The sequence below is a fragment of the Littorina saxatilis genome, linkage group LG2, assembly GCF_037325665.1.
Source record: "Littorina saxatilis isolate snail1 linkage group LG2, US_GU_Lsax_2.0, whole genome shotgun sequence".
In the NCBI taxonomy this organism is placed as follows: Eukaryota; Metazoa; Mollusca; class Gastropoda; order Littorinimorpha; family Littorinidae; genus Littorina; species Littorina saxatilis.
Window position 1 is genome coordinate 45,803,228 of NC_090246.1, and position 27,716 is coordinate 45,830,943.

At 43.5% G+C, this 27,716-nt stretch overlaps 1 protein-coding gene across 4 annotated transcripts in view; it reads left to right on the plus strand.

Moving 5' to 3' along the window:
• The first annotated feature begins 2,724 nt into the window (after positions 1-2,724).
• LOC138955294 (cholesterol transporter ABCA5-like) overlaps positions 2,725-27,716 on the plus strand; it is a 113,111-nt gene continuing 88,119 nt past the window's right edge. For 3 of the 4 annotated variants that reach the window (XR_011452181.1, XR_011452184.1, XM_070326924.1), the window contains exons 1-7: positions 2,737-2,924; positions 12,675-12,820; positions 18,806-19,193; positions 24,789-24,901; positions 25,185-25,405; positions 25,952-26,145; positions 26,700-26,863. Coding sequence is in view for 2 of the 4 variants with exons in the window: in XM_070326924.1 (XP_070183025.1) it covers positions 12,734-12,820; positions 18,806-19,193; positions 24,789-24,901; positions 25,185-25,405; positions 25,952-26,145; positions 26,700-26,863 (1,167 nt within the window). In the remaining 2 variants the exon portion in view is untranslated. Of the gene's footprint in view, positions 2,925-12,674; positions 12,821-18,805; positions 19,194-24,788; positions 24,902-25,184; positions 25,406-25,951; positions 26,146-26,699; positions 26,864-27,716 lie in introns of all 4 variants that reach the window. The other variant, XM_070326927.1, reaches the window with a different exon arrangement.

Sequence of the window (27,716 nt, forward strand, 5' to 3'; positions counted from 1 at the left end):
CCGAGGAATGATTTTAGAAATTCCCTCGGAAACTTGCCTTATTTCCGAAATGTATTTTGTGCCTATGATATCTATCCAAAGAACAAAGTCATTCTGTTCATTAATATGAAGGAAATGCTCTGTTTTGTTACATGGTGGGACAATAAGATAAAACATATTTCAAAGCTAAGTTCTGTCTTAATTTTTCTTGAACTCAGTGAGACGGATTTTTTGCACACAAAAACCCACAAATGTTTCACCCCATATTATCGCAAAAAAGCCCGTCAATTCTGATTCATAATTTATGCAAATACAGGTGTATCCCTTTTGAGGACAAAACAACAACAACAACAGCAACAACAACAAGAGGCGAAGCCTTCAAGGCTCACGTAAGAAATCGACAAACAGTAACACAAACTCAATCACTCCGTCACACACACACACACACACACACACACGCACACAGAGAAAGAGCATAGGTGAAACTGTGCAAGAAAGCGAGACACTATAGATCAAGATCTGTCTGTCTGCAACTTGCAGACGGGACACGACTGCCAACTAGTCTCGGCCAGCTCAAAATATCAAAGACCGAGAGTTTCAGTAATTCCTTCGCGTGACGTCTAACCCTTTTACGTCATAATGTGACGTCAATGTAATATGACGTCTTCAAATGTTAAAGTTTCTACCATACTACGCACGCACAGACAGACAAAAGTTAGCACCGCATAGGCTACAATTACGTGAGCCAAAAACAAAACAAAAAGACAACAACAATATATTTTCAGAGGTTTTTTCATCGAGGATCTTGAACAAAATTTCAGCTTTCCAAAGAAACAAATCTTTATTTTCGTGCTATCTCTGCCATTAAAACCACGATTGACATGATCATAATTATTTCTGGTGGAAAAAAAGTGTAATTTGGACTTTGCTTCATGGTGTCTGTCGTTGAATCATGTGAGCGCTATGGTCTTTTTTGTCTACCTAATGTATCTTATGCCATTTTGAATAAGGTGAGAAGATAATAATTAACATGTACTCACGAGATACAAACTCGAACACGGAACAATAAATTGATTCGGCGAATTTCGACCGAATACTTCCTCAGATTTAAAGGTTTTTTCCCTTCTCTCTCCCTGTCACCTCTCTCTCCCTGTCACCTCTCCTGTTTACTTCAGTTTGTTCTTTTTTTTTTTTTTTGTCCGGAGGAAGACGTCGGCCGAAAGTGGTTACATTTTGTGTTTTGGTCCGTGTTCGTCAGTGCTTGTTCTCAGTCAGTGGTGAGTAGGCCTACCGCTTTTCATTGTTATCTTAAACTTGTTCTGCTTTATGTATCTTTGAAATTTCCACTGATAATTTCTGAACGGGCCACAAAACCTTGTTTGGATTCACTAACTTCAATGTTGAAACTAACTTCAGGACAACATGACGAGCGTTTCAAAATTAAAGTTCTTTTTGCTAAAAATCAAGTTTATTGAAAAGTTGTCAGTGTTGGATAGGTTTAACCACTTGAGTTCACTTCACTACTTTGTCGTCACTATGATATGTGTTGCTACCGTATGGATATACTTGAAATCACTGACTTGTCGCGGATCAGTGTGATTTTGACGACGAGGAGAATAGGCACAACCGTGAATAATTCAGTCATGGCCACGAAAAGAGTGAATGCTTGAACTGACGAACCCATATAGCTTTGTTCATGTGTACCGCCTCGAGTGTTGGGTTTGTTACCGTCATGTGTTGATATTGGTACACATTTACCTATCGTGTACTCATCATGGGTTTTAAACAAAATAGTGTTAGACCGACCGGAATAGAGACATTTCGTAATAATAAACTCGTGACTCTGAGTCGGTCATTATCACATGCCGCGCCAAGGAATGATTTGATTGGTCCTGGCTATGCCGTTGGCGCCTGCACAGATCATATGTCAGGGGATGCACAGGCTTGGCTGGGCTTGGATCGCCTAGCGATTGAGAACAATAGGCGCTAATACGGGTTTCCCCATGTACATTATTTTAGAAATATCTTAACATTTCGAAATTTCTTGAGGAAGGTATGTAAGAGAGCGGCTGGTCGGCAGACGCACACACGAGGGCGGAACTCGGACTCAGTGAGGCCCGGACTGACGCCGGTCTGTTGGTTGGGCCGGAAAGCAGTGTAGATCTAACTAAGTGTGACTAGTCGATCGAGGTGTACCCTAAAAACTGAGCAGGAGGACTGGTATTGCATCTAAATATAGGTCCCTGGCCTGATATAGCCCAGGTGAGCACTCCCGTTATTTATTCTGAATCAGTAGTTGAGTGTGTCCGCGCCGGCTTCACCGTGCTGAGTAGGCCTACTGCCTGACTCAGTCAGTCGGCATAGAGCGCTTGCCGCACGCAAATCAGAATCTGTACGTGAAAGATGGCTTTATGACTCGCTGTCATCATCACTGTTATCATCACCAAGTGACCCTGTAACCCCAACACCGTCTTGCATGACGGTAACCGCTTGGACACATATGGGAGCGGCCAGCTGATCACATGTGATGAGCTTATTTCTTTTGCTGCCGACTAGTGAAAAAAACCCACTCAATCCTTAAAACAATAGAACAACTTAACTAAAATTCGTTCCAAAGCTTGTACATAATTCTGGTCATAATTATAAGTGTGAGCTCCGAGGCTGTCGCTGAGGAAACTTATAAACTTGATTCCGGCACCTGTGGCCTCAGTTTCAGTTTTTGACCTCGCCCGATAAGAGCAGGCAACTCTTGTTGACTGAGAAGCGCGGTGTATTGCGATGTTAGCTTTTTGACAGTTGTTTGGAAGGTCGCAAGGTAAACAAACAAGGTTGTAATTCTGGTTACCGATGCATTTCACAATTTTGGTCTGCATGGATGATGCAAGAGATACAACGAAGGACTACAAACAGGCGCAACTTTGAAGTCACTGCCAATGCCATGGGGGGTTTGTTTACATTCTCAGTATTCTTCTTCTTCTCTTCTTTTCGGTAATGCCCACGATCTTGAGGATGATCATTCTGGCATGAAAAGGGGGGTGTTTTGGAATCCATTTGCGTGCTCTGGTCATTGTCATTTAGCCGCCTTTATGTATAAGCGGCTATTAGGTTTCACTGTGTCAGTTTGGATGTTTGTCCGTTGTCCCACGACAGTTTATCTCTGCCACTCTGGTAGTGGTACTCAGGGGGGGGACACCCCGAAGCGTCCCGGTACCAAAGCGTCCCGGTACCGAAGTGTCCCGGTACCGAAGCGTCCCGGTACCAAAGCGTCCCGGTACCGAAGCGTCCCACTATAACGCGTCACAGGACTTAGTAGTAGTAGTAGTATATAGGGGCGGCTATATTTGTTAGCCGAAGGCCGCGAGGCCTTATTGGTGCCCCTTCTTTGTCAGATACTTTGCATGCCTAAATCCCTATTCTTTCAATGCTTTCAATCAAAGTCGTAAAAAAGGTTAAGAAATTTTGGAGAATTGTCCAAGAAGTTTTTGAAGGCGTCTACTGTGGGTGCGAATTTTATGTTAGCGGGTAGTGCATTCCAATTGTTAGCAACTCTATGAGAAAACGAAAACTTGCGCTTGTTAGTCTTACAGTGTTGAACAAAGATTTTTCCCTGGCTGTTTCTGGTGTTGTCTGTCTGCTTGAATGTGAATATTTTGTGCATGTCAATATCATCCACCCCATTTATAATTCTATATGTTTGTATTAGGTCACCCCTTGTCCTCCTTCCCTTCAGAGAGTGGAGGTCTGGCCATGGCCATGTTGGGTTTGATGCGTGCATGCCTGGTTTTCTCCTGTAGATGGGTGTCGGCACAGAAGGTCTGCCCGCTGTCCTCAGCCAACATGCTCCGTCTTCATGGCAGCTCAAATTTTTTATCGAGGTTCTCTCCTCTAGATCCGCCGTGTTTCGCCTAGGGGCTTGCGCTGCCTAGTTGATAGGGTCACCTCGTAGAGGATGTGGTCATAGACCACGCACGGTCGGTCTTGGGATAGGGAAACGTTATGCTAGTCCGGAGGGATTACGCCACAATGGCCACCTCGCGAAGACCCAGGGTCCTAGACTAGGGAGGTCCAAGGGGGAGCACCGGGAGGGCTACCCCTCTACCCGCACCTCCAACACAATCCCTTCCCCTGGTAGCTTCATCCCCAAGGAGGAAACAGAGCTACCTGCAACACCCCAGTGGAGGTCTAAATATTTGAGTCTGTCCGCGTAAGACTTATCCCGGCACTCCTTTAGAATTTCAGTTGCTCGACGCTGCACCCTCTCAATTGTCTGAGACTGTCTCTTGAGGAATGGGCTCCACACCACATTTGCATATTCCACCAGTGGTCTCACAAAGGCTTTGTATAGCTTTAAGAAGGTGTCCTTGTCAAGAAATGAGAACGTTCGTTTGATAATGCCAATCCTCTGATTAGCTTTTGACACAACTCCTCGAATATGCGGGTCGAATGACAAATTGCTGTCGAAAACAACACCGATGTCCTTTTCCTCATCACATTCATTTATTTTTTCAATAGCATCATTGACAGTCATCACGTAGTCATATTTGGGATTCTTTTTACCAGAATGCAGAACATTGCACTTTGAAACATTAAAAAATAATTTCCATTTATTTGTCCAATCCTGAAGTAAGTGTATGTCTTTTTGCATGACTGAACTGTTTGTTGCTTTATTGTACAGCTTTGTATCATCCGCAAATATCTTCACTATACCACTAACCACATCTGGTAAGTCATTTATAAACACTGTAAATAGAACCGGCCCCAAAACGCTGCCCTGTGGAATTCCGCTGAGAACTGCTGCTTGGTTCGACGTTGCCTGTCCAACTCGTACCCTCTGGGACCGGCCACTCAGGAATGACCGAATCCAGGAAAGGACGCTGGAACTAAGCCCATACGAAGCAAGCTTTAGGAGTAATCTCTCATGCGGCACAGTATCGAAAGCCTTCTTAAAGTCACAGAAAATTATATCTATGGCTTCACCTTCATCAACAAATTTTGTGAGGTCTTCCATGACCTCTATGAGTTGAGTGACACAAGAACGTCTTTTTCTAAAACCATGCTGACAGTCAGCATATAAATTATTGTCTGTGAGATAAGACACTATAGAATCCCGAACAAGAGACTCCAATACCTTGCATGTTACACAGGTTAAGCTTACTGGTCTGTAGTTACCTGGTTCTGACTTAGTACCCTTTTTGAAAATAGCGGTTACCTCCGCTGTTTTCCAATCACCTGGTATATTTCCAGATTCCAAGGATTTGTTAAACAGCAAGCATAATGGGATAGATAGTTCATCACACAACTCCTTAAGTACCTTTGATGGGATTAGATCAGGCCCTTGGGCTTTATTTTCATCCAACTCTTTCAGTTTGTTTTTAACTGCTAAGGGTGTCACTCTCATCTCAGATAAGGATGCCCCATCTGAATAGCAGCCTTCCGTCATAGTCGGGATGTCTGACACGTCCCCGCGTGTAAAAACGCTAGAAAAATACTCATTTAAGGTTTCTGCCTTACCCATATCGTCAACCACAAAGGAACCATCCACCTTTTTCAAAGTGCTTATACCTGTAGAAGTCTTCATTCTCTCCTGGACGTACTTCCAAAACATCTTAGGGTTTATCTTCCCTTCTTTTGCAATCTGTTTTTCGTATTCTTTACGGGATTTTTTCAGGTCTTTTGTACAAGTATTTCTTTGCCCAAAATCAATACATGACTTGGCTACGTGTGATGTATGTGCGCACGAGAGTGATTGCGTGTGTGTCAGGTGTATGTGAGTGTGTGCGCGCGCAGGTGTGTGAGTATAACTGTAAGTAATAAGAGGGAGAGAAAGAGGAGTGTCATTTCTTTGGGATTATCGTGTGCTTTTGATTTGCGCCGGGGGGGGGGGGGGGGGGGGGGGGGGGGGCGATAAGTGAGTAGTTTAAGTGTGAGTTTAGATAGAGCGGACAGCGTCAGATAAACTCTATTTAAACGAGACAGATTAGCCGCGGGTGGAGGAGGAGGATGTTAGATACTTGAGGTAGGCCTAAAGGGATCAGTGTTAGCAGGTAGGGAAGAGAGGGTAGTAAAGCCGGATATCAACACTTAAACCCGTAATTAGAAAGAGAGGGGAGAGGAAGACTTGTGAAAGTCAAGGAGAAGAGCCCAGCCGCAATGTCCATGTTGCCGGGGGGCTTGCACGTGTGATGCATCAGCGGGGGTCTAATAAGAACGGGAGAGCAACACATTGTGGTCAGTCCTTACCAGCGCGGCGCAGCGGGCTTAGACTTTTTTTTTTTTAAACCTTGACCAAGGGCGGAGGGGGGGGGGGGGGGGGGTTACAAAATGACTGCGAAGATACAAGTTGACGGCGCCGAAGGCGCCTAAGCCTCTAGGGGGGTCCGGGGGCATGCCCCCCCGGAAATTTTTTTTATCCAAAGAAGCAAAATAGAGCTATCTGGTGCATCCTGAGCCAATAAATTACCTCTTTTTTGGGGGGGTGGGGGGTTACGTAACCCGTGTAACCCCCCCCAGGTCCGCCCTTGTTGACCTTGATTTGACCTTGACTAACCATATTTGGTTTTTTTAAATTTAATCTTGACCTTGATTTGACCTTGACTTCACTGATTTTTTTAATTTTGCACAGACCTTGATTTGCTTTCGGTAAAAAAAAAATCACTTTTTGTCCAACTTTTCCCCAACTTTACTTTAGATCTGTACTCACAACACACCAATTTGGAAATACTGTACCCGTGTGGACAAGTTCGGGGGAAAAGTCCGTAGGCTTCCGTTCACAAGAGGGATATGTCCGTTATCACACACGCTTTCTGGCTTCACTAAGCGTGAGCGTCGGAAAAAGTCTTTTCAGTTCTGCCTCCGACTTTTAAATTGTATCATTTGCAGTGATGTACATTTTTCTAGCAGCCTTTAGGACAATTGTCCTGAAGACTGAAAATCAATAGGACACAGTGTCCTGAGATTGCAATTTCAATAGGACAAAAACACGACTCGTAAAACCGCATTTAAAAAGATTTTTCAGTTTAAATTCTTCCACCTTCCGCGACTGTCATGACTAGATACTCAAAGGATTGAATCACATTTCAAAGTTATTTGAACAGTTGTCGGTTTTTTTTCACTGCCCATCTGTCGACAATGTTTTTCAGGTAGGCATCTGACCGTTCTGCGGGTCCCTCAAGTTTTGCTTTCAGGATCATGTCCTGGGTTTTGACACACAATCGGTTTCTTCGAGCCGTGCACACCAAGTTCTGTGCACTGAATCCTCTCTCAACGATTTATTGCTGAGCCAATGAATGCACTCGAGGCACCATGTATGGGTTCGGTTTTCTTTTTTTCTTCTTGATCCAACTTGAGGATAAATTAATTCAAAGAATCAGATCCCATATGGTGCCTCGTTCACTCAACAAACTGGTCACACGCAGTGCATACTTTCGCTTGGCAAAACCGAAACCAGCTTTCCTCACGCAGTGTTTACTTTCGCTTGGCAAAACCAAAACAAGCTTTCCTTTTGAAAATTGAACAGTCCGCATGTCCGCTTCATTGTCAAAAACGATCGGACCCTTGACCACTTCTTCTGTAGGTTAATCGGACCTGTGTCCTGCTGGGGTTAAAGCTATAGGTCCTGGGGAAATTGGATCGGTCAGAGACCGGAGACCGACTAAAATGTACATCACTGCATTTGGGTTAATTTGGGTTTGTTTGGGTAATAAAGAACGCTCGCGCTGGACCCGAGTACTCTTCAGACTGGCTCGCTCCCCCAGTATGAAAGTTTTTGTCTTGTGCACGTTTAAGACCAAGTGATTGCTCTGTGTGAATTACAGGCATTTCCTTTGCTATATAATACATTGGCATGCGAGCCGAGGATGTGCGTGGTGACTGGTACCGAGACGCTTTGGCACCGGGACGCTTCGGTACCGGGACACTTCGTGCCCTACTGCGCGGGAGCGTCCCGAAGCGTCCCGGTACCAAAGCGTCCTGGTACCCCTGTGACACGTTATAGTGGGACGTTTCGGTACCGGGACGCTTCGGCACCGGGACGCTTCGGTACCGGGACGCTTCGTGATGTACCCCTCAGGGGAGCTCAAATTTGGTGAGTAGCTTAAAATTGTGGAGCCTAATTTTCATTGTCCGTAAAACATTGCCAAAAGTCCGTATCCGTAATGGCCTAGTTTTGTCAGGAACTGTAACTTAATTTGCGGAGGCTCCTGACACAAAAGCGTCAACTGTTGCGACGTCTGATGTCGGTCGCCATTATTTATTAGCTGTGGTACATTGTAACTCAGTGACAGGGGTGCTCAAAGCCAACATTTTCCAGCTTGCCCGTCGAATAAGTGATTCAGCAAAGTACTTGGTCTGCCAGAAGTCGGTACAGGTTTCAGTTTCACAACAAACTAATATGCTACCCTGATAGACCTTATTTTCACCAACAATGAGGATTTTATTCTCGACCTCACACATTTGCCACCTTTGGGGAAAAGCCACCATGAGGTTTTGACCTATGAATACCCTATAGACTGATGCTCACATTTAAAAATGAAAAGAAAGGAGTCCAAAGGTTTTTGTTTTTTAAAAGAAGATTATGATGGTGTTAGAAGTTGGATTGCCACTACAGATTGTAGTACTATCAGAGACATGTATACATACAGACTTCTATCTATGTCTCTGGTACTATCAACTGTGCCACCACCCAGCCTCTCCTGACTGTTACCTCTCAGACCTCTTTCCACGGTCTGGTATCATCAGTTAGAACAAGAGTACATTGTGCACCCTAAACTTCTTCCAGCACAGCATCCTTATGCTAATTAGTTTCACTCTGTGCTCAGAGCAGTGTTACTGTATGCTGCTTATATCTTATGCTCTATACTTTAATGAATAAACTTAGTGATAGACATTCGTCTGATGTTATATTGATGTGGCTGAGAGTGTGACCCTACGATAGCCTCCGAATACAAACACCAAACACCATAGCATTACATGGTGGCAGCTCTGGTGCCCCAGTGTGAACATCTTACAACTTGTGTTTTCTGTGCCAGTTTTTGTGTGTGTGACACTGACAGCTTCTGATCATCGGAACTGTACTACCTGGAACTTTGTGACTGTGATTGTGATCTATGTGAGTCTGGAACAGTGACTAACCATTTGGCCAAAAAGAAAAATATGTCTGTTTCCGGTAACCCGACCGACCCTATTTTTAAGCGCCGACCCTAAAGTTTTTTTTCGCTTTTCGCACACAAAAAAATAAAAATAAAGAATTTAAAAAAACGGGAAGCAATCGGTCGATGAGACTTCACAATCGAAGAGACTTACCTCCCGTTACCGTTGCCACGCGAAAAAAACATGGCGGCCAATGACGCTGGGAATCCCTCTGAAAACGTAAGAAAAAGGTAACAAAAAAACAAAAAAAACGACCGACCGACACTATTTCTTTGGCGATGTTACCGGAAACAGACATATTTTTCTTTTTGGCCTTATTAACTGTGTCATTCCCTGTCTTCAACTGGATTACTAAATAATTATCCTGGACACTATCCTGACCACCAGTGACTGTGTCTCTGACACTGACAGACAGTAATGCTAGTGTTGTACACGGATAAATCATCGACTCCATAACCGTCACTCCGCACAATCCGGTAAGTGGTATCTTTCTCAATTTTACCACGCACACACAACCAACATGGCTGATGCACCATTGCCACGCCCAAAGATGGACTGGTCATCAGATGACAAGGCACAATCACTCCAAGATTTTAAGCAGCTCTGCGACATGTGGTTTAAAGTGAAAAACACTGAGAAAAAACTGCAACACAACTTCATCATGTTGTGGCTTGGCAGTGAAGGTTTACGTCTACTCAACACATGGAACCTCACTGTCGAACAGCTCGAAGATCCCAAAAACATCTGGGACAGATTGCAGCTACTCCAACCACCACAAAATTTCCGCATTCATCGGCTAGAAATGCAGCGACTGACGCAACGGACAGGGGAGTCGGTGGAAGATTTTTACACAAGATGCAGAACAAAGGCCATCAAATGCAAGTATACTGACAAAGCCGCAGAAGATAAGAGAGTTTTAAAGCAATTAACTGATTGCTGGGACATCTATTTCCACCGTCCAGCGTGAACTCCTCTCTCGGGACAGAACCCTGACCCTCGCTACAGCCCTAGAACTAGCAAAGTCACACGAGGCTACAGCGAACCATATGCGTCAAATGCAGGAATTGACAGCTACAGGCTCGACCATCGACGCCATCAGAGCAAAGGACAGCAGAGCATGCGGCAACTGCAGTGGAAAACACCCACCTCGACAGTGCCCAGCCTACGGCACTACGTGCTCAAAATGCCTCAGGCCCAACCACTGGCAGAAGGAATGCCGCTCGAGCACCAGCGGTAGCACAGACAGATCTGGACAGAGTCTTGGCAACCAACACAAATCCCGAGGACGGCGACGCAGTCGACCTGGCCACCAGCAAGGCGGCAGGAAACACATCAATGTCGTGCAAGACCTCAGCGATGGTGAACTTACAGCCGACATCGCATGCCTAGATTTCTCAAGCATCGAGACAAATAACGGCGACAACCGGGATGAGCTGTTCGCCAGCCTGGACATCAAGTATACAATGCCAGCATCCCTTAAAGTCAAGGTTGACACGGGAGCCCAGGGAAACATACTCCCACTCTGCATCTATTGGCGAATGTTTCCCGAGCAGCTCAACCCTGAGGGTTTTCCGGCAGCAGGCGCCACAGAACTATGTCGCACTGTACTACAAGCGTACAACGGGACACTCACCAAGCAGTTTGGAGTCGTCACGATCCAATGCAAATTCAAGAACACAGAATGGCATGACGCAGAATATTTTGTCACAGACAGTAATGGTCCAGCCATCCTGGGACTACCCAGCAGCAGACAGCTGAAGCTAGTCACTGTTCACTGTGCCATTAAGTCACTGAAGCCAGTCAAGAACGCCAGTGACCTGGAGTGTACATACCCTGACAGATTTGAGGGTGTAGACAACTTTGAAGGTGAGCAACACATCACGCTCAAGGAGGGAGCCCAAGCCGTGGTGCAGCCTCCACGCAAGTACCCCATCCAGCTTCTAGATGAAATCAAATCGGAGCTGAAGAAGATGGAGAACATTGGCGTAATCACCCCCGTCACGGAGCCCACAGACTGGGTTAGCGCACTAGCTTTCAGCAGGAAGGCTAGTGGCGGTCTGCGTGTGTGCCTGGATCCCAGAGCACTGAATCAGGGCATCAAGAGGACCCACCACAAGACCCCTACAAATCGAGGAGATCACCAATCGCCTCAGTGGCTCCAAGGTCTTCAGCAAACTCGACGCCAAACACGGCTATTGGGCCATCAAACTCGATGAGGAATCCTCCATGCTCACCACCTTCAACAGCCCTGCTGGCCGATTCTGCTTCAATGATCGTCTTCCCTTTGGCCTCAACGTGAGCCAAGATGCATTCCAGCAAGCCATGGACCGCATTCTCAGCCAGTGTCCTTGTACCATCGGAATCACCGATGACGTCATCGTTCATGGCAAGAATGAAGAGGACCATGACAGGAACCTTCACCATCTGATGGACGTGGCAAGAAAATGTGGACTCGTCTTCAACAACAACAAGATGCCAGCCTCAAACCGCCTCGCCTAGACACCCCACAACCTGTGAACAACACACCCCAACGCTGTGACAACACCAAGTCGACAGTTCCATTAACCCTTCGACGATCCAACAGACACACACAACAACCACAGCGACTCATTCAAACAATGTAGCTAACAGAAGTACTTGCAAGAAAGAAGAAAGAAGAGCATGCAAAAGACAGCAAGTTTTTCTGAAGAAGAGGAGAAACACACATACACAATATGTTTTACATGTTTTACATACATACATTTATAATCACACAACAATACAATCCTCACACACAGACACATGTGAAGTGTTGTCAAAGTAGTATACATGTGTATACCTCAATGTAATTTTCTAACCGTAGTTGAAACAAACTGGTAAGAAGAAAAAAGTCAAAGAACTGACTGAACAAAGTCAAAGTACTGTGTGACTCCTCCAGACATTACTTTCAATTAATGACTATCTCGTGGTTTCAAGAAAGTACTCTACTATCTGTGACACTGATATAATGCAGAACAGTGCCAACCAGCACCACCAGCTTCCAAGACACTTTGGGCTTGCTGTTCTCTTGGCCAGTTGCTTCTTTCCTCTGTCCCCTGGCTCCACAGGACAAGATGAAGAGACCTCCAGTCGCTGAGGGTGAACTCCTTTGAGGCACGGAGCCCGGCGCTGCACCTGACCTGCCTGGATCCCCACAGGGTGATCGAGCACCTTATCCAGTTCTGTCTCTGAGTGTCATGTTGTTTGTTTGTTTTTTCCAAGATTTAAGTTTCTGAAGATGATTACATGTATTTTGTGCGCATTTACTTTATTGATAAATAACAGCAAATATATGATTTTTAACAAATCTGCTTTCATTTGGTTTTGACATTCCTGATCCATATATATACCAATCAGCCAAGACCTTTATGGGAAAGCTGTATATTATACCTTCTTATGCACAGTTATTAAGTGAAGACTGATGAAAAGAATTGAAATGCATTTGATCAGATATTCTTGTCCGTGTTGAGTTTCGTAATTTTTATTTTTTCCATTTATACATCACTTACTTGCTTCTTTCGTTTTCACAGGTAGGTGATGAACTGAGTCAAGACCTTTGCTTGTGAGCACTCCTTCATCCTTGTTTAAAATGAGGGCTACATGGTTTGCTCAACTGAAAGCGTTATTATGGCGCAACTTTTTGCTAAAACGACGGAACATGAAACAGCTTGTTCAGGTAAAATCACTTCCTTGGTTTGGTTTTAACATGTGTGCGTGTGTGTGTGCTGGTGTATGGTTATATTTCTGTCCACCTGTTTGAGTTGGGGTTGAATGTGCATTAATGATTATATTTGTAAAGGTTCTTTGTTTTTTGTCAATAACAAACGTTCGAACAACTTACCTTTCTTTTTTTATTCTGAAAATTGGAACGTTGGCAATCTCTTTGTTTTTGGATTTGACTTGTTAAGTTGCAATTATTTTCATAGTCATGTTGTACCTTGAGATGAGGGTAGTGTACTGTGTATGTATACCAGAAACACGTCTAATTTGTTTTTTTGTAATTTATGTAGCATGTATCAAATCTTAATCCCAGCGAAGCTGGAGGTATCCCACATACTGTAATCGACTTGAGAAATGTTCACACCGATAATACATGATAAAGAAGGATTCTTTGTGCCCGGCTACGTGCTACAGTTGGAGATGGAAGTTCACCAAAAATTGGGACCATACTAACAAAAATACGGTGGGTGCAATAGTCGCCCCCATTTTTTCAGCAAACGCCACCCAAGGCCGCTTTGGACGGGTAGAAATTCTGTACTTTCCAAGTCTATTTGTGTGTGGTTGTTCAAGACTATGGATAAAGCTCGCGTGAGAAGATTACGTCACGGTCAAAAGTCTTTGACGTCAATTATTGCACCATGACGTCATGCCTCCCTGTAGTCTTTCTCTCTCGCGCAGTGTGTGTGTTTGTGTTCATTTTGAGCACATGTGTTAGTGTTACTGTGTGTGTGTGTGTGTGTGTGTGTGTGTGTGTGTATTTGTGTGTGTGTGTGTGTGAATAGAATAGAATAGAATAGAATAGAATAATGTTTATTGTCATGAACCAGTAAAGTTATTGACACAACAAACAACAAATAATAATAATGCATTATACAATGCTAAAACAATCCGTAACAAATTTGCCAAGACGAACTTGAACTTCGTCTTCTAAAAATAAGTTACTTGGATTTTTGTTAGCATATTTCATATTGATATGTGAAGCATCTTCTTTAAATTCATCCCTTAATTTAACATATTTATTGCATTTATCTAGAAAATGTATTTCATCTTCTATGACATTGCATTCAATACAAAGACGATTTTCTTTAGGGATATTCTGATGTCTTCCACTTTCAATTTTTAGACAATGTGTGCTAGTCCTTAATCTGCTTAACATCTTTCTGTGTTTATTATTCTTAATTTGTATTAAGTATGACTGCATTTCGTAAGATTTACTGATCATAGAATAAAACTTAAGTCTGGAATATGTATCTGATTTTTCTTTTGTCCAGTATCTTATATATTCCTCTTGTTGTTTTTTGTCAATGGCAAACTTTAATTTGTGTACATTTAATGTAGATTGGTTATGCCAAACGTGACTAAAACCTAAGTTACAAAGAGATTGTCTAACAAATTGTAGCCATGGCGTTTCTGTCGGATGGAGCAACATTGAGTCATATAATTGATGTATATACGAATCTTGTTTGGAGTCTAGAATATGCGCCCAGAATGCTATTGTTTGTGATAACATTTTTAATCCTAAAGGGAACCTTCCTAATTCCCCCAGTACAGGTATCCACATAGCTTTTCTATGAACTCCAAGAAGGAATCGACAAAATTTGATATGAACAAATTCATGAGGAGTTTTGCTAGATAAACATGATCCAAAGAAATGATCAGTATTTGTTTGTTTTATTTTATTATTAAACGTAAACGGATACCAGATTTCAGCGCCATATGTTAATATCGGATTTACCAGTGAATCAAATAAATGTATCATTGTATCTATTTGCACGTTTTGATTGCTGAAAATTCTGCGTAGGGAATGTGCTGTTTTATTACCTTGTTTACTTAAATGATCTTGAGCTGTATCAAAATGTCCATTCTTGTTGAATATGACCCCTAAATATTTATATTGATCTGTTACTTTGATTACATCAGTTCCACATTTAAATATTGTGTGCATTTTTGGATTTATATGACAAAATACTATAATTTTTGTTTTTTCTATGTTAATTTTCAAACCCCACTGTAGGCAATAGTTATTTAGATAATCTAACTTATTTTGTAATCCTATTTTTGATTTTGAAAGAAGTACTAGATCATCTGCATACAGTAGACACGATATTTTTGTATTCTGGTTAATGTATGGCGAATCAACGTTAGGCATTCCATCTGTTATATCATTAATGAAAATATTAAAAAGAGTTGGGCTTAATGTATTTCCTTGATGTACTCCTTTTTTAACCAATACATCTGGTGAATATCCACCTTGCATTTGTGTGCATATCTTTGTATTAATATACATGTTTTTGATTATATTGTAGCATTTACCTCTTATGCCAGTTTTGTATATATCTTAAGTAAAAGTGCATCATGCCAAACGTTATCAAAAGCTTTTTGAAAATCTACGAAACATCCATATAATCTACCATTTTTAGTATTGATAATATCGTCTACAATTTTCTTCAGAATGAATATTTGATCCATCGTTCGGTATCCTTTTCGAAACCCAGCTTGTTCTTTTATCAAAATATTCTTTTTTTCTAAAAAGTTGTTGATTCTTGAATTTATGATTTTACAAAACAATTTTCCCAAATTACTACTAAGAGTGATTCCTCTATAGTTACTCGGATTCATTGGATCTCCTTTTTTATGCAATGGTACACTTATTCCAGTCTTCCATTCTGTAGGATAGTTACCACTTGTAAGAATAATGTTGAATAGATTAACTAATATTTTAGTCATATGATCTAAACTTGCTTTTATAATTTCATTGGTTATTCTATCTTTTCCGGATGACTTCTTATTTTTCAACGTTTTACATTCTTTTTTTAATTCTTTCTCTGTTATGGGGTCATCTAAAATAGGTGTACAACAATGTGTATGCATCTTCTTTAATTCCTCGTTTACTATGTATTTTCTTTCATCAGAAACTTTAGTTTCTGTTCCTATCAATTTCTCTAAATGATCAATCCATTTCATTGGATTGATTGCACATTTTTTAGTTGTATTGACTTCACCCATCGTCTTTAAATCTTTTAGAGTTTTCCACATAGCACTTGGATCGTTATTAAATTCGTCATTCAATTTCTTTACTAAATTATCTTTAAAAATCCTTTTCTTTTTTTTTAATATTGCTTTGTATTTTTTTCTTTTTGAGTAGTATTTCTGACATAAATTTACATCATAAGGGTATCTATTTAGAGCATTTAATAATGATTTTAATTCTCTCCTTTGTAAAAAACAGTCACTATCGAACCATTTTTTATGTTTTCTATTCTTTTTCGTAAAATTGCGGTTCTTGATTTTCTTGTTCAAGCATTTTTTTGCAGCCGTGTTTAGCATTGCTGTTATTTTGTCTGTTAAATTGTTAACACACTCGTCTGAGTAATATTTGTCTTCACATGTATGCATTGTTTCAATTTCGTCGTTTATGTTCTGAAGTAAATGTTTCATGTCTCGTGTGTCTAACTCCTGTTTGAATTTAACTTGTGAATTGCTGTCCCACTGATATATTATATCTTCTGCTTTTCCTTGGTTATTAATTGAACATTTATTATGTTTACAATTGATGTTAGGTTTAACATTGGCATTTTTGTTTTTGAACGGAATTCGAATTCTTAGTTCTAAAGGACAATGATCTGAATATACAGTTAAATCTTTTACTTTCATATGTATTACATCCTTGATTAGTTCCTGAGAACAAAGAAAATAGTCTACTACACTACAACCCTGGGGTGTATAACATGTGTATCGCCCACTTAAGTCTCCCAAGGACCTTCCATTAAGTATATACATGTTATTATTATGGCACAAATCTATCAACCTTCTACCTTGTTTTTGTATGACCTTATCTGAAGAATGTCTTTCATGTAGATAGTCAAAGCAATAAGTTGATGGCAAAGAATACCTAAGACTTTCGCTATCTAACTTTAGATAATCGATCAGTTCACCCGTTCTTGCATTGAAGTCTCCGCATAAGATCACGTTACCTTTGGGTATTAATTCATCTAAGTCATTCTCTAACTTGTCCCACAATTCCTCAGTAAAATCTTTTCCAAAGGATGACGATTCGGGCGGAATATATACACACCCTAAATAAATGTCGTGTTCTTTGTTATCCTTTTGAACTTTCAGCCAAATAATGTCACTGCTGCTTTTTTGTGAGTGTGTGTGTGTGTGTGTGTGTGTGTGTGCGTGCGCACGCGTGCATGAGTCTGTACTCGTATGTGTGTGGTGTGTGTGTGTGTGTGTGTGTGCGCGCACGCGTGCATGAGTCTGTAATCGTGTGTGTGTGAGTGTGTGTGTTGGCATAAGTGTATGTGTGTGCGTGTATGTGTGTTTGTTTGTAAAGGTGTGTATGTCCGTCTGTCCATATGTGCGTATGGGTGTGTGTTTTGTGTGTATGAAGTTTTTGTGAGAGAGTGAGTGAGTGCGTGTGTGTGAGTGTGTGTATCTGTGTGTGTGTCACTTGGGGTGTGTGTGTGTGTGTGTGTGTGTGTGTGTGTGTGTGTGTGTGTGTGTGTGTTTGAGAGAGAGAGAGAGTGTGTGTGTGTGTGTGTGTGAATGTGTGTGTGTGTGATAGAGAGAGAGTGTGTGTGTGTGTGTGTGTGTGTGTGTGAATGTGTTTGTGTGTATGTTTGTGTGTGTCTGAGTTTGTGTGTATGTTTGTGTGTGTATGAGTGTGTATATGGTGTTTGTTTGTAAAGGTGTGTGTGTTCGACTGTCTATGTGCGTATTTGTTTGTTTGCTTAACGCCCAGCCGACCACGAAGGGCCATATCAGGGCGGTGCTGCTTTGACATATAACGTGCGCCACACACAAGACAGAAGTCGCAGCACAGGCTTCATGTCTCACCCAGTCACAGTATTCTGACACCGGACCAACCAGTCCCAGCACTAACCTCATAATGCCAGACGCCAGGCGGAGCAGCCACTAGATTGCCAATTTTAGAGTCTTAGGTATGACCCGGCCGGGGTTCGAACCCACGACCTCCCGATCACGGGGCGGACGCCTTACCACTAGGCTAACCGTACCGGTCTATGTGCGTATAAGTGTGTGTTTTGTGTGTATGAGATTTGTGTGAGTCAATGTGTGTGTGTAAGTGTGTGCGTGCGTATGTACAGTGTGTGTGTGTGTGGGTGTGTGTCTGTTTGTATAAGAGAGAAAGAGAGAGAGTGGGTGGGTGTGCGTGTGCGTAAGTGTATGTGTGTGTGTATGTGTGTTTGTTTGCAAAGGTGTTTATGTCCGTCTGTCTATATGTGCGTATGGGGGTGTGTTTTGTGTGTATGAAGTGTGTGTGAGAGTGAGTGAGTGCGTGTGAGTGAGTGTGTACGTGTGTAACTTGGGGGGTGTGTGTGTGTGTGTGTGTGTGTGTGTGTTTGAGAGAGAGACAGAGAGAGAGTAAGAGAGAAGTTTGTCTTTCGCTGGGGTATGCAGTGCCTTGGCGTTGCACATCTACTTAATTTTTAAATGGTTGTTTTACATGAATTGTATTTAAAAGTGTTCTCATCTAAGCCACATAAGGCAGCAGAATGCCATCTTCAAGGAATTCTGCATTCTATCTGTGTGTATCCAAAACTACTCTTGCAAGTCAGTGAGTTAGTGAGGGATCTTTAGTGTGCACAAGGATGATTGGTAGGCACGCTGAGTCAGTGCAGAGAAAATCAACTTGGACAAAAAATCATAACAAATCATTTTCTATTTTCCTGTATGGTAGGATGTGCACATAATCTTCTAATTTGAACGACAGTCACCTGCTTGGTACCAAGTGACCCTGCTGAGTGTTAAGCAAGTATATGCTCAGTAACAACAACTTTCTCTCCCTGGCTGACTGGGAGTTGAATCCTTTATTATTGCACCAAAGCCTGGTGCACTTGCCTCTGAAACACCTACCCCTGTTGAACGTAGTAACTAACATGACACATTTGTCACCTTGGCTGATGTGTCGCTTGTGCAGGAGATTTTCTACCCATTGATGTACGTTGGCATCCTCATCATGATCAAAGCCCTGGTCAAGCCGCAGACAAAACCGCCACTCTCCTTCCCTGTCAACTCCTTGTCCAGCTTTTCCTTCGGAGCCGACAAGTCCCTATATGTTGTCACAAATGGACTGGACGTCACTTCTGTCATGCCCGAGATTACTGCTCAGTTGAACAACATTAGCTACCAGTCGTTTGCAACAGAGAGTGCTGCCTTGGATGCCTATAATGCCAACAGCAGTAGTGTGGCGGCGGGGATCATTTTCGGCTACCAGAACAACTCTGCCATGCAGCAGTACGCTATTCGCCTGCCCCAAGATGCTGTCACCAACACCAAGTCGATTTTTACTGCAGGACAAAATCAAGGTAGAGCTTATGTGGTTTAGTGGGGGGGGGGGGGGGGGGGGAGAGGTGGTGGTAATTTTTTGCGTGCCTTTCCACCAAGAAGTGCATGCATCTTTTTAAATGTGCACTTTTGTAAGTGGGTGTGTTGTAAACGGACAGTCCGTTTTAAGTCACATATATGTATAGATACTCCCTGGACCCCCTAGCAGGGCTTTGCCTGGGCCTAACTTTCCTTATTTTTGTTTTAGATCAGTTTCACCCATGTGTCATTTTTGAATTAGATACTTATTCTAACAGTGGGTAGCATTTGAAGTTATTGTCAAAAGTCCCCTTGTCGCATATATCTTACGTCTTGCCTGGTTGGCAGGCTCTGTGTATCACAAAGAACAAACACCTTGTTCCTAATCTTTCTTTCATGAGCCGGAGAGAAGCCTGATGATGTGCCATGCACAGAAAACAGATTTTTCAGTTTGATAAGTCTGCTATGCGATCCATTCTGCAGTGCATTGTACACAGGGGTGTACCTTAACTTTTTTTGCTACCGGCCAGGGGGGCCGGTAAGTCAAAAATTGAACCGGCCCCCCCAAATCCCAACCGGCCCCCAACTTGCCAGGATTTCTTACAACCGCCCCAGCGGCTCGTCGCTTGCTAACCACATACACAAAAGACGTACATTCATACTTATAATGCATACATGTGGATTTGCACTACTAATAACTACCACAAACACACCGAAAACTTGATGACTAAAATGCTATGTTTTAATATAATGATAATTAACCTTGTTTTAATAAAGAATTTAAAATAAAAGCCGCCACAAAGAAACAAGAAATCAAAACCACATTCACACCCTGTCACACAATCACACACTAAACCTCACTAAAAGTTACCCCCTTTATGTACCCCAACCACACAATTTACAAAGTAATTTACTATGGAACTTTACTTACCACATAAACACACACTACAAAAGAGTAAATCAGCATTTTTTTTTAATTTAAATTTTGTTTTTTGTTGTATAAAACCAAGTATAAAAAACTGACTACAAACAAAACATTTTTCTAAGTTGCTTTCTTGTTTTGTTTCTTTTTCTTTATGTCTGTGTTATTAATATTACTGTAAAAGTTGCATACCAGCCAAATTTACCACAGCTTAAGTCATAAATAATCAAAAGCATTACATTTCATTTCTATTTCCTAATGAAAACAAACAGATGTTAAGATTTCCTGATCCTAGAATTGTTCACAGGTGATCTTTATGCTTTTGATTCAGCAGAGTTGCATCCCTTGTCCTATTGTTGAAGGTCTGTCTTTTCTTCTTTATATAGTGGATCTGGGTGTGTTTTTTTTACTTCCTTAGTTGAAGGGAAATAATTGACAGCAGTAGTACTGTCACTACTTGTACTAAGTTGGTCAGCAAAGCTGGTGTTAACATATTTGGGAAAACGGTCTCAATGAGTATCCCTGCAGTCAATGACATAATTATATACATTTCCCAGAAACTGGATCAGTGGTACATAGCAGGCACATCAAAGGAAAAATACAGAGGGCTAGGGGGAATATGTTTGCTCTGGATGGGCGGTCAGATCAAAGGCAGATGCATTGTAAAAGCTGGTTGGCCTTAAGACCTGGGTCAATGACCGTTACTTGCAATCTGAACACAGCTGCCTGTTGAGACACTGACCTTCTTACTCGGGGTCAATGACCGAGTTTTTATCTGAGAGGAAACTGTTTTACAACATGTGAAAGTCTCTGAAGGATTGGTGAGCGCAGGATAAGATCAGAGAGGGGGTGAAGTGAATAGCGAAAAGAGGGGGGACGGAGGGGGGGGGGTTTAACTATTTTGACTGCTGATGCAATCGCCAGCGGCTCGTGGCACTGGAGGGGTGATGACACGGTCAAGTGAGGCGGAGGGGGGTAGCTGTCTAGCCAATGTGTCTGACATTGATTGATGGTAGTCCTGAGTCCTCAAAGTGGGGGAAGGGGGGGGGGGATGAGTGGGCAGTAGAGAAGTGACAGATTTTGAGATCGCCCGCAGAGATATTTGTTCGCCGGCCGTTCCCATTGACTACGTTGCCTAACGACTTTGTACTTCAGCAAAATTTGAACTCGCCCGGCGGGCGATTTCAGAGGAATTTTGAACTCGCCCGACGCGATTTGAAGTCGCCGCGGGCGAGCGGGCGAGCGCCAAAACTCACCCCTGGTACATGAATTATGTTCAGATCTTTAAAATCTCATGGAACCAAAAACTCTTAATTATTGGTATATATACTGCTTAAATGCAAACAGCACCTTCTTCTTCTTCTTTTCGATCGCCGATCACACTTGGAGTCCAGATCTTGAGATATAATTAGTGGTCCTCTGCAGCGCAGCCACTGGCCCGTACAGCTTGTTGTGCAGGGACTCCGGCAATGGCCAGATTTCCTCTCTCAGCACCTGGTGGTTCCTGCAGTCTCGTAGGATGTGGGCCGTGTCCTGCTCTGCTTCTCCACAAGAACACATGGGGGAGGGCACAACATGCAGCTTCCCGTGGAGATGCTGGTTAAGTCTGTTGTGTCCCGTTCTCAGGCGGAAGATGACCACCTGCTGTGGTCTGGATAGCAGGTGGTAGCTGTCCTGTGGCTGGGGCGTCCTGTGCAGAGACTTAATGATGGTCTTCATCTCTGTCAGGCTCACAGGGTTGTTCTCTTGCTCATCTTCTGCACCCAGCTTTGCCATCCTGTCCGCCTCTTCGTTTCCTTGTACACCACAGTGGGAGGGGATCCATTGCAGTACTGTCCTCAGGCTCTTGATGTTGTGTAGAGCGTGTTCCAGCTGAGGCAGTTTGCTACTGGTCATTGCTTGTAGTACTGACAGAGCGTCAGTCAGGAAGACCACCTGGTTGTCATGGTTGACTCTGTCGTTGATGGTGTATGCTGCATGGATCAGTGCTTGTACCTCAGCTCTGTAGTTTGTACAGTGGAGGCCTGTTGGTATAGCCTCTGCTTGCCTCTCTCCACTGGGGTACTGGACATACACCCCTGCTCCTCCATTTTTGACGGCCTCTGTGGCTGACCCATCAGTATACACCCGTATCCATGCTTCTTGGGGGTACCTTTCTTCAAGCATGGCAAGAGTCAGGGCTTTTTTCGTCGCATTGCTCTGCTCGTCCTTTGTTGTGAGGTAGGGGACACTGGTCTGTATGTCCAGGTTTCCTTGTCTGTCTTCCCAGGGAGGGGCGTCAAGGGAGAAAGATGGTGGCTCCACTAGCTCTGGCATCTCTGTCTGATGTTTCTTCTGCAAAGCCCTTGCCTCCAGAGCGAAGCTCGATCTTTTCAGCCTGCCTAAGGACATCTTCTTGAGTCTGTCACTCATTGGATGGTCATGAGTGCACTGGTACTTGGTGGCTTGTACCATTGTTTTGCAGTCTCGCCTTTTGCTCAGTGGAGGAATGCCAGTCACCTGTTCCATCTTCTGTATGGGTGTTGATTTCATTGCGCCCGTGATGATTCTCAGCGCTTGGTTCTGTACTTTGTCTAGGGCCTGCTGGTGTGTCTTGGCTGCTGTTGCCCAAGAGCTTGATCCGTACTCGAGGTGCGGTCGTACAGTCCCCTGGTAGACTGTTTTCAGGATCTTCTCGTTTGCACCCCAGTGTGATCCTGCCAGCTTCCGCATGATGTTTAGTTTTCTCCTGGCCTTTCCCTCTGCATTCATGATGTGTTGTTTCCAGGTCATGCGCTTGTCATAGGTGACCCCCAGGTATGTTTGCTGGTCTTCAAATTTCAGGGGTGTGTCCCCCAAGGTCAGTTTGCCAGGTGTCGCTTTGGCAGAAAGTGTGAAGAGAGTGGCAGTGGTCTTCTCCCTGTTGATGGTCACACACCAGTCTTCCGCCCACGCTGCAACCTTTCCTAGGGCAAGTTGCATCCTGTAGGTTGCTGTGGTTGCATACTCTTCCGAGCACCAGAGAACAAGGTCATCAGCATACAGTGCCGCTTGGACTCCTTTGGGCAACTCTGGTACCAGGTCGTTAATGAAGAGTATGAATAGCGTGGGGGAGAGTACTCCTCCCTGTGGAACTCCTTGGCGTAGTAGCACCTTTCGGCCACAGTGACCGTCCACCAGCACTCTGGCCTTTCGGTTGTGCAGGTACGACTTGGTCCACTGGTACATGTTGCCTTTGACGCCGGAACGTAGGAGCTTCACAAGGAGTCCATCTTTCCAGACCTTGTCGAAGGCCTTCTGCAGATCAATGAAGGTGGCCAGGGTGACCTTCTGGGCCTGGTAAGCATCCTCTATGACCTGGCTAAGGTGTGTTGTCTGGTCCTCCGTACTTCTGTGCTGTCGGAAGCCGGCTTGTTCTGGGACGATGATGCTTTCTAATTCCAGGTACAGCTGCAGGCGCTGGTTGACAATGCGCTCCATGGTTTTGCATACGCAGCTTGTCAGGCTGATGGGTCGGTAGCTCAGGGTTTTGGTCTTGTTTTTCCCTTTCTTTAAAACTGGGATCATCCTGGCTTCCTTCCAGCACTGAGGTACCTGTCCCTGTCTCCAGCTGAGGTTGAAGATGCCCAGTAGTTTCTGGAGGGCCGAGTTGCCTATGTGTTGCAACATCTCATTCGTAATGTTGTCTGGACCTGGAGACTTCTTCTTTTTGAGCTTCTTGATGGCATTCTTCAGCTCGGCCATGGTGATGTCTTGTTGCATGGCATCCTGCACGTTTCTTTCTGTTCTTTCTCTAATTTCTGTTCTGACTTCCTTTTGTAGAGGCAGGGGTATGGTGGTGTCGCTTTCTCCCCGATATGCTTGGGCGAAAGCATTGGCAGCGGCTTTTCCAGTGAGTGTTCTTCCTTCCTCCTCCAGGGTGATCTTCTGTCCCTTGTTGCCCTCTTCATTCAGTGCTCTTGTAAGTTTCCAGAGCTTTGTTGTGTCTTTTTCCATATTCAGCCCTGCCGTCTTTTCTCTCCAGCCTCTTCTCTTGCACTCTAGCTTTGTCTTCAGATGTTTTGCTTTGCTTTCTTGGAGTTTGATGTTGTTCTCCTGGCTAGGGTTCGTCTCTGCCTCTTCTCTCATTCTTGTGAGTGCATCGTGCGTCTTCTGCAGCTCATCGGACCAGTATGGGATGTAGTCCTTCCTCACTCCACGTGGGATGCTGTCCTTGGCTGCCTGGATTATGCTAGCATTGAACTCCTTTATCACGTTGTTGATGTTTCTCCCCTCTGTTTCTATGGCTCTGGTCAGCTCATTTGTTCGTACGTTGAACAGTCCCCACTTTGCCTTTTTGTAGTTCCACCTCGGGTGTTGTGGATGCTCAGATGCTGAGTCTCTACTGATGGTAAGGAGAACTGGGCGATGGTCGCTTCCACCCAGCTGTTCATCCACTTTTCTTGAGATGGTTTTGTGGATGTCATCCGTGCACAATGCCAGGTCTGGTGTTGTTGTTGAGTGCCAGCGGCGCGAGTAGAAGGTAGACGGATCTGTGGGGTCGTTGACAAGGATCAGGTGGTAAACAGCACCTTACCTTTGATGATTCTAAAAGCATTGATGGATTTTGAACTGAAAGCTGAAAGAAGCTAGTTTCCCTATCGGCAATAGTTTCAGGGCATGAAAAAGGTAATTAATTTTGTTGCAATGACAACAGGTGAATGCCGAAACAACTGGAACGCCACATCAGACGCCAACTGTCAAGCCAACCGTTATGTGCAGACAGGTTTTGCTTTCCTGCAGAAAGTCATCAACCAAGCCTTGATGAAGGTAGGCTTCACATATTCCTCTGCCTCTGTAGGTTTTTTGCATCAAAATGTTTTGTCCATTCAATTCAAGTCTTTTTTATTTTGTTCATTTCTTTAAAAAAAAAGAGTGGAATATGAAAATGACATTGCTTTGTAGATCAGAAACTTGCTGTACACATAGAAATGGGTGGTTTTTGTGTGTGTGGGTATATATGCGTAGATGTTTTGAAATAATTTTTTTGTCAAGAAGTACAAAGACTGGCAGAAAAAGGATAAAAAAATTGACCAATGCCTCCTTATGACAGGAGCTGGGCGCAAATGTCCCCAGCGTTGGGGTGAACTTCCAGCTGATGCCGAAGGAAGACTACACGCCAGACCTGACCTACCTGCAGACCATCTCCTCTCTCTACTTTGTGCTGGCCTACTCCTTCTTCATCAACTTCCTCACCGTCAACCTGGTGGCTGAGAAGGAGAAGAAAATCCGCGAGGGCATGTTTATGATGGGGCTGCGTAACTCTGTCTTTTGGTGAGAGAGGGGTAGAAGGTATTTTTGCTCAGCGGATAATCTAGCTGTCTTTGATAAGCAGAGAAGTGAGATAAATTGACTTGAAATAGTTGAAATTTTGACGTTGAATCTACCCAGTTGCAATTGGATTTCTGCCACATTGCATAATCTTGACTTTTCTGGTCTCTCTTCCTAAGGTATGTCTGCACAGTGTGTGTGTGTGTGTGTGTGTGTGTGTGTGTGTGTGTGTGTGTGTGTGTGTGTGTGTGTGTGAATGAATGAGATGTTACGTATTAAAAGTGTGTATGTGATAACAGTGAGAGCTAGTGTGGAAGGGGTAAGGGTAGTGCATTGATTATTTTGATATTGACATTTCACAGCTGCATTGAACTATGTTGTCTCAACACATTTACTGATCACCTTGCTTGAACTCAAGTATTACAAAGATCTTGAGTTTTCTAGTTATAGGTTCAAATAAAAATCTGTGTTCTGAGTACTGTAGGCAAAATGTTAAGAGCACAGCTGCATACTTTCAATTAAGTGTTAGTTTCAACTTTTATTCCACAGGCTTTCCTGGTCAGCCGTGTACTTCGTTATCATCCTCATTGTGACCAGTGTGGTGACCATTATTGCAAAGCTGGGCAACTTCTTTAATGAGAGCAACATGTTCCTGATGTGGTTAATGCTGATGCTATACGGCATATCGATCATCACTCTGGCCTTCCTCATCACGCCCTTCTTCAAACAGGCCACAGCAGCTGGTGAGTTGATTAACTTTGTGAGTGATGATCTCAAACTTTGCTTGTTTGTATCTAATGGTTGGTTAGTGATAATATTTAGTGCATGCCGTTGCCATGTATACACACTGTCCGGTTTAAGGTGCATCACTTGATCAAAGCCGAATGATGAAAAAACGTCAACCTTGCTGTTTGTTGTCATTATTGTTGTTGTCCAAAGTATAAACAATTCTAATGAATGATTATTATTGCTCAAACCAGGCAGCATTGATAATACATCATGTGTTATGTATGAGCATGCAAACACACACATCACAGATCCACACACACACACACACACACACACACACACACACACACATACACACACACACACATACAAACACACACACACACATACAAACACACAAACACACACACATACAGATACACACACACACACACACACACACACACACACACACACACACACACACACACACACACACACAGAAAAGAAGATTCTTCGCTTTTTGTTTTCCCTCTAATCTTTAATAGCCTGAAGGTACAAGTAATGAAATACCATTGTATATGTGCAGGTGCTGTGGCGGGCTTTTCCACCATTATTCTGTCGCTGCTGTACCTAGCGGTGAGCCAGTCACGCACAATCACAGCCAATGGCTATGATTACGGTGTGCCACCAGGCGCTCAGTGGGCCATGTGTCTTCTCTCGCCTGTTGCTCTGGCACTGGCCATGGACCAGGTGGGATTTTGATGCTGGTTTTGTTTGTCTGATGTTGCCATCTAAAATTCTTACTCTACAGACACAGGAAAAGGGGCATAGCAGTACCGTATTTTCCGGGTTACAAGGCGCTACAGCGCATAAGGCGCACCCCCTTCTTTTTAAACAAAATTGTAATCCAGTCACCCATTGGGCGCAGGGGGCCGATAGGGCGCACCAAAATTAAAAAAGTATACCGGTAACAAACGGTCGAAGAATGAAAATAAGCCGCACATCAAAGGAAGAATACAGAGTGGAAATATGTGTGCTCTGTGTGTGCGGCGAGATCAAAGGCAGGTCCATTGTGATAGCTGGGTTGCCTTGTTTAGACACTGACCTTCTTCCCAGGGGTCAATGACCCAGTTTTTGCTATGAGAGGTGGTTCCCCTGTCATAGATCTGAGAGAGGAAACACTTCCTGCACTGGGGTCAGTGACCGAGTTTAACCTATGGGGCGGTCTCTTTGATGTCTTGAGAGGAAACTTGGCCAGGGTAGTACCTAGTAGCTGAAACATGCATTATCACAAGTTGTTTGACTGGTACTCAGGCGGTCTCTTTGATTTTTTTCGTATTTCACACACGGATTAGGCGCTTGGTTATACAAGACGCAGGGGTCAAACTCGAGGAAAAAAGTCCCGCCTTTTGACCCGGAAAGTACGGTACTTATTATTATCATGGGCTGTGTTATGTACACAGGCATATGGTACATCTCTGTGATTTCTTTGAAAAATGTTTTCTGATCTAGCCAGAAAGTTTGTTTTATCAAAGCCTCAACTGTACAGCAGTGTTGTTCTCAGGCCATTGATCAATAAACACATATGTTTGTGATCTGACAT